This window comes from Procambarus clarkii, chromosome 22, assembly GCF_040958095.1.
Source record: "Procambarus clarkii isolate CNS0578487 chromosome 22, FALCON_Pclarkii_2.0, whole genome shotgun sequence".
Classification (NCBI taxonomy): domain Eukaryota; kingdom Metazoa; phylum Arthropoda; class Malacostraca; order Decapoda; family Cambaridae; genus Procambarus; species Procambarus clarkii.
The window spans coordinates 4,810,392-4,818,377 of NC_091171.1; the positions used below are offsets into that span (position 1 = coordinate 4,810,392).

Below are 7,986 nucleotides of genomic sequence, written 5' to 3' on the forward strand. Positions count from 1 at the left end.
TTATTTCTAGTCTGACGCGACACGGGCGCGTTTCGTAAAACTTATTACATTTTCAAAGACTTTAGTTCACAAAAACACAACTGATTAGAACTTACGTATCTCTGATTTTATATCTACATTTGAGTGAGGTGGGAGGGGTGATGTGGCATTAACACAAGACAGAACAAGAGGGGATATTAATAGGGTATTAAAAGTATCAACACAAGACAGAACACAAACAATGGGTATTGAATAGAAGTGTTTGTAGAAAGCCTATTGGTCCATATTTCTTGATGCTTCTATATTGGAGCGGAGTCTTGAGGTGGGTAGAATATAGTTGTGCAATAATTGGCTGTTGATTGCTGGTGTTGACTTCTTGATGTGTAGTGCCTCGCAAACGTCAAGCCGCCTGCTATCGCTGTATCTATCGATGATTTCTGTGTTGTTTACTAGGATTTCTCTGGCGATGGTTTGGTTATGGGAAGAGATTATATGTTCCTTAATGGAGCCCTGTTGCTTATGCATCGTTAAACGCCTAGAAAGAGATGTTGTTGTCTTGCCTATATACTGGGTTTTTTGGAGCTTACAGTCCCCAAGTGGGCATTTGAAGGCATAGACGACGTTAGTCTCTTTTAAAGCGTTCTGTTTTGTGTCTGGAGAGTTTCTCATGAGAAGGCTGGCCGTTTTTCTGGTTTTATAGTAAATCGTCAATTTACTATAAAACGATTTACTATAACGATTTACTTACTGACGATTTACTATAAAACCAGAAAAACGGCCAGCCTACTCATGAGAAACTCTCCAGACACAAAGCAAAACGCTTTAAAAGAGACCAACGTAGTCTATGCCTTCAAATGCCCTCTTGGGGACTGTAAGCTCCAAAAAACCCAGTATATTGGCAAGACAACAACATCTCTTTCTAGGCGTTTAACGATGCATAAGCAACAGGGCTCCATTAAGGAACATATAATCTCTTCCCACAACCAAACCATCGCCAGAGAAATCCTAGTAAACAACACAGAAATCATCGATAGATACAGCGATAGCAGACGGCTTGACGTTTGCGAGGCACTACACATTAAGAAGTCAACACCAGCAATCAACAGCCAATTAATGCACAACTATATTCTACCCACCTCAAGACTCCGCTCCAATATAGAAGCATCAAGAAATATGGACCAATAGGCTTTCTACAATCACTTCCATTCAATACCCATTGTTTCGTGTTCTGTCTTGTGTTGATGAATTTAATACCCTATTAATACCACCTCACCCCATCCACCTCACTCAAATGTAGATATAAACAAATCGGAGACGTGTAAGTTCTTTTAGTTGTGTATGTGTAAACTAAAGTCTTTGAAAATGTAATAAGTTTTACGAAACGCGCTCAAGTGTCGCGTCAGACTAGAAATAAAAAGGAATTTTGGAGAATTGATTTTTGAATTACCACCAGCAGTGAAAAGAAATGTACGAAAGATTGAGAAAATTCATGTTAGAATTATTAATCTTACTTTTTCGGTCATATTTATTAATATATATATATATATATATATATATATATATATATATATATATATATATATATATATATATATATACATATATATATATATATATATATATATATATATCAAACAACGACCAAACAATCCTCTTTATATCGTCTTGTATATTAATTTCCTTTGTAATCAAAGAGGCATCATCCTTGCCGATTAGTCTTCTAGTAAACTAACAGTATAATCATCCATCAGTTGGTCCTCGAGTAGGTGTATACCTCTCACAACTCCCAAACCCACAGCTGTATGGGACGAAACTTCATCCACCAGACATGAAACTGCAGGTTTACCATAACAAAATAATATCTTTCCATAAATAAGTACAACGTGATGAAAAATATATTCCTTTCCAACACTGCTAAAGTCATCAGCTGGTCCGCACCGCGGGGGACTCCCCTCTCTTGGGCGATTCCACACCAAATGTCTCCATGGGCCGCCCAACCCAGTCAGTCTCCAACCGACCACCGTTGAGCGAGTGTGTCGCTCCGGCTTCCATCATGATATTTCATATTAACTCCCTTATATCATCTCATTATCACTGCATGCATGACTAATTCGTGTATCTAAACACCAATATAAGACAAGTGGGCACTAATGCTCACTGTACAAGGTAAACTATGGTAATTAAAGGGCTCTTACCACGAAATTGGAGGAGTGACGACGCTGGCCGCCCGAGGTCCAAATGGCGCCTTCAGTTCAGCTGTCGCAGGTCGTCCACAGATGCTTCACTGGACTGTCACTGTCGACTTGTTTATGTCCTGCCTCGAGTGTGGGGACAGTACACAGGCACCAACTGGCTTTTCCTGCCAACACATCCTCTTCTAGGATACTCAGGCCTCCTCTTGGGTACTACCGCCTCACAGGCTTCAGGTCACTCATCCCGTCACCACTACATGAGATACACGCCCCAAGACGTCCTCCCACACCTCAACACTTGTTCCTTTCGCAGATCTCTGCAAATTCCTCTTCAAAACAACGCAATATCTCGTATGGAGCGGCGAAGTGCGTGCTGCCCCCTGGACCTCCACACTCGCAAGTGACGTCACAAGTCCTCTGTATACGTCCCGCTACCAACGATGACGTCATCTCTGCACACGGCACGAGAGAGACAAAGTTGCTCATATCCGCCTTACTGCCTCTTCTGTAACTCCCATCACTGGTCACTTGTATTTATAACGTTCATCTGGCTCCTCTATAGGACCAAGTGAGGAATGATTCGCTCTTTGGGGCAGGGCCTATATCATGAAGCTATTAGAGGCTCACAACACCATACCCCTCACAATACACCTCCGAACATCTCTTTCCACCAATCACCAGCCGTTGTGCCATCATCGAAACTCTCCACCAATCACCAGCCATTATGCCATCACAACAATAATTTCTAGAGTAATCGTAGGAGTTCCAGTGAGTGACATCGTTTCTCACAACGGGCTGATGTCTAGTGACCTCCCTAGAGCCAATGGGACGTGTGATCTCTCCCACTGTGTCACCTATCTCCATGCTGATTGGCTGACTATTTGCCTCCCAGCTAATCGCATCTAGCCTAATGTTTCTTCCCCTCATTGGGTTAGACACGTCATATTATACAACGACGGCAGTGACGTCAGAGTAATATAAATCACATTTAAATTATGAAATTTTATTCAAAAAGAATTTATCATTCATTTTCTCGTACGTAAATACATCCTAAACTAGGGAAGGTTAGGTATATAAATGATTAGGTCGCACCCAGCACCAGAGGCTACACCCAACACCTAGCCCAGCACCAGAGGCTACACCCAACACCTAGCCCAGCACCAGAGGCTACACCCAACACCTAGCCCAGCACCAGAGGCTACACCCAACACCTAGCCTAGCACCAGAGGCTACACCCAACACCTAGCCTAGCATCAGAGGCTACACCCAACACCTAGCCCAGCACCAGAGGCTACACCCAACACCTAGCCCAGCACCAGAGGCTACACCCAACACCTAGCCCAGCACCAGAGGCTACACCCAACACCTAGCCCAGCACCAGAGGCTACACCCAACACCTAGCCCAGCACCAGAGGCTACACCCAACACCTAGCCCAGCACCAGAGGCTACACCCAACACCTAGCCCAGCACCAGAGGCTACACCCAACACCTAGCCCAGCACCAGAGGCTACACCCAACACCTAGCCCAGCACCAGAGGCTACACCCAACACCTAGCCCAGCACCAGAGGCTACACAACACCTAGCCCAGCACCAGAGGCTACACACAACACCTAGCCTAGCACCAGAGGCTACACACAACACCTAGCCCAGCACCAGAGGCTACACCCAACACCTAGCCCAGCACCAGAGGCTACACCCAACACCTAGCCCAGCACCAGAGGCTACACACAACACCTAGCCCAGCACCAGAGGCTACACCCAACACCTAGCCCAGCACCAGAGGCTACACCCAACACCTAGCCCAGCACCAGAGGCTACACCCAACACCTAGCCCAGCACCAGAGGCTACACAACACCTAGCCCAGCACCAGAGGCTACACACAACACCTAGCCTAGCACCAGAGGCTACACACAACACCTAGCCCAGCACCAGAGGCTACACCCAACACCTAGCCCAGCACCAGAGGCTACACCCAACACCTAGCCCAGCACCAGAGGCTACACACAACACCTAGCCCAGCACCAGAGCCTACACAACACCTAGCCTAGCACCAGAGGCTACACACAACACCTAGCCCAGCACCAGAGGCTACACCCAACACCTAGCCCAGCACCAGAGGCTACACCCAACACCTAGCCCAGCACCAGAGGCTACACACAACACCTAGCCCAGCACCAGAGCCTACACAACACCTAGCCTAGCACCAGAGGCTACACCCAACACCTAGCCCAGCACCAGAGCCTACACAACACCTAGCCTAGCACCAGAGGCTACACCCAACACCTAGCCCAGCACCAGAGGCTACACCCAACACCTAGCCCAGCACCAGAGGCTACACACAACACCTAGCCCAGCACCAGAGGCTACACCCAACACCTAGCCCAGCACCAGAGGCTACACCCAACACCTAGCCCAGCACCAGAGGCTACACACAACACCTAGCCTAGCACCAGAGGCTACACACAACACCTAGCCCAGCACCAGAGGCTACACAACACCTAGCCTAGCACCAGAGGCTACACACAACACCTAGCCCAGCACCAGAGGCTACACAACACCTAGCCCAGCACCAGAGGCTACACACAACACCTAGCCCAGCACCAGAGGCTACACACAACACCTAGCCTAGCACCAGAGGCTACACACAACACCTAGCCCAGCACCAGAGGCTACACAACACCTAGCCCAGCACCAGAGGCTACACACAGCACCTAGCCCAGCACCAGAGGCTACACACAACACCTAGCCCAGCACCAGAGGCTACACACAACACCTAGCCTAGCACCAGAGGCTACACCCAACACCTAGCCCAGCACCAGAGGCTGCACCCAACACCTAGCCCAGCACCAGAGGCTACACAACACCTAGCCCAGCACCAGAGGCTACACCCAACACCTAGCCCAGCACCAGAGGCTACACCCAACACCTAGCCCAGCACCAGAGGCTACACCCAACACCTAGCCCAGCACCAGAGGCTACACACAACACCTAGCCCAGCACCAGAGGCTATACCCAACACCTAGCCCAGCACCAGAGGCTACACTCAACACCTAGCCCAGCACCAGAGGCTACACCCAACACCTAGCCCAGCACCAGAGGCTACACACAACACCTAGCCCAGCACCAGAGGCTACACCCAACACCTAGCCCAGCACCAGAGGCTACACACAACACCTAGCCCAGCACCAGAGGCTACACACAACACCTAGCCCAGCACCAGAGGCTACGCACAACACCTAGCCCAGCACCAGAGGCTACACACAACACCTAGCCCAGCACCAGAGGCTACACACAACACCTAGCCTAGCACCAGAGGCTACACACAACACCTAGCCCAGCACCAGAGGCTACACACAACACCTAGCCTAGCACCAGAGGCTACATACAACACCTAGCCCAGCACCAGAGGCTACACACAACACCTAGCCTAGCACCAGAGGCTACACCCAACACCTAGCCCAGCACCAGAGGCTACACCCAACACCTAGCCTAGCACCAGAGGCTACACCCAACACCTAGCCTAGCACCAGAGGCTACGCAACACCTAGCCCAGCACCAGAGGCTACACAACACCTAGCCCAGCACCAGAGGCTATAAATAAACATACACGAATCTTGCAAACTTAGGAAGCCAAGGACGGGATGGTTGAGGTTCACAGCTCACACTGAAGGAGGACTCACTGCACAGTGTGCTCCGCAGGTCTGCCTCCACCACCTACACACACTATACACACTCCAGAGGTGTACAACGATAATGTACCATAGCTGAAAGGCACGAAGAGAGGCTGAGTGGTCCTCACCGTGATAGAAGACACAGAACAGGAGAGACATGATAACGACATAAATGATTAGAAACTGACAAAGTGAAGAAAGGAGAGATGTTTAATACAAAATATAGTTATGACAAATGTTTTTAACTTAAAGATAATGAGCAAATAGAATGAACCAGAGGGGCAGTTGATGGTATAAACAAACACAATAAAAGACGAATAATGGTGGAAAGTCTGCCTTAGGCACCGGGTGGTGACAGAGGCAGGGCACAGGAGCTAACACACAACCGTGTAGAGCACGTTTAGGCGAGGACACCAGCGCTCAGTAATGAAGAAGAAAAGTTGCTGGTAAACACGAACGTAAATGTGAAGAGAGATAATTACAAGATTGTAAATAGCGAAGGAACGGCAGGAACAAATGACGATCACCTGCCGCGTCTAACATGCAAATCTCCAGATTCTTTGAGCCATTACAGACCAGAGACCAAGGAGGAGCAGAAGGCCGACCTGTCCGCGTCATCACCTCAGGAATGTAAGCCCAGGTGTTCTCATCTCCGGCTGAGATCAGCACTACCAGCATCCTATCCTACCTGCAGCATCCCTTGAAGATTTTACCCCAAATCGAGTCTATTTTAATGAGCCAACTATTGTTTTTTTTTAATTGTTAGCCAACGACCGGTCCTCATGTAATAATCTAATATTTTACGCTTAATCTGGTGTAAATAGGATCAGATTCCTGCTGGTCGAGCGCAGCCAGAACCCACTTAATGTTCCAGCTGTGTTATCACGCAACAAACTGCTGCTCCACTGACTTAAATCCCCGTAAACCTACCTGATAATTTAGATTATTTTAGGTCCAGGTCATATAAACTACGCATTTTCTTGCCCCGTCAACCAGCATACGCCTCGCTTGGACTTGCCGTGATGGACTTGATACAGAAGTGGACATTAGACAATGGATTAACATTGACGAGGACTTAAGATGGTGGACTTATTACAAACAAGGTCTTGAAGTGATTTAGTTGGTATAGAGATGGACTTAGAACCATCTGGGGAAGTTTGGGGCAAGACAGGAACCTGATCCCAGCTGCTCCCAGCTCTCAGAGACAGGAACCTGACCCCAGCTGCTCCCAGCTCTCAGAGACAGGAACCTGACCCCAGCTGCTCCCAGCTCTCAGAGACAGGAACCTGACCCCAGCTGCTCCCAGCTCTCAGAGACAGGAACCTGACCCCAGCTGCTCCCAGCTCTCAGAGACAGGAACCTGACCCCAGCTGCTCCCAGCTCTCAGAGACAGGAACCTGACCCCAGCTGCTCCCAGCTCTGCAATCTCAGCACCTAGCCACAAGCTCACCCTGCAGGTGCACTTTGGATCAATTATTTTTAATTGTATTGTTTTCCTGTATCTCTTTGTACTAAATGTAAATTGACTCTTAATTACATTTTAGTCTGTAACTTCTAGTGGATATAATTTATTTACGTTCTAATACTTTTGAAGCGAAATTTTTGCTGCAAAATAACACTGGCAGACTCCATACACCATTATTACATTACACCATTAACACCATACACCATTCACCATACATTACGTTAAATTAAGCTGCTCTAATTGTCCTCATTTTAAGTTATTAAGCTGAGACTCTGAAGCTTAATCGAGGATTGTTTAGCTTTATTCTTCAGATTTACTGGAAAAGCTTCAGCTAAAACAGAGATTCTTACGTTTAACAAGTCATTATCCGACGTAATAATCCTTATACTAGAACATATTAGGTTTATTCGGATGTTCTTACAAGAAGCTTATCCCTAAGCATATTCGGATATTCTTACACTTCCACTTAACCGGTCAGATAAGACTAGCATTAGTGCGGATATCCACGTATTTCCACCTAAACGGATACCTTCGCATAAAACAACATTGGCAGACTCCATACACCATACATCATTCACCATACACCATACACCATACATTGTATTGAATTAAACTGTTCTGATTGTTCTCATTTTAAGTTCTCATTTATATTTGGCCAGTAATATAACGTGTAAAT

General features: G+C 47.4%; 1 protein-coding gene across 1 annotated transcript in view; it reads right to left on the bottom strand.

Annotated features, from left to right (window-relative positions):
• Nucleotides 1-7,752, bottom strand: part of LOC138367623 (paraneoplastic antigen Ma6E-like) — a 21,080-nt gene extending 13,328 nt beyond the window's left edge. The window contains exon 1 of the mRNA XM_069329347.1: nt 7,732-7,752. Coding sequence (XP_069185448.1) covers nt 7,732-7,752 — 21 coding nt within the window. The remainder of the gene's footprint in view (nt 1-7,731) is intronic.
• Nucleotides 7,753-7,986: the final 234 nt, after the last annotated feature.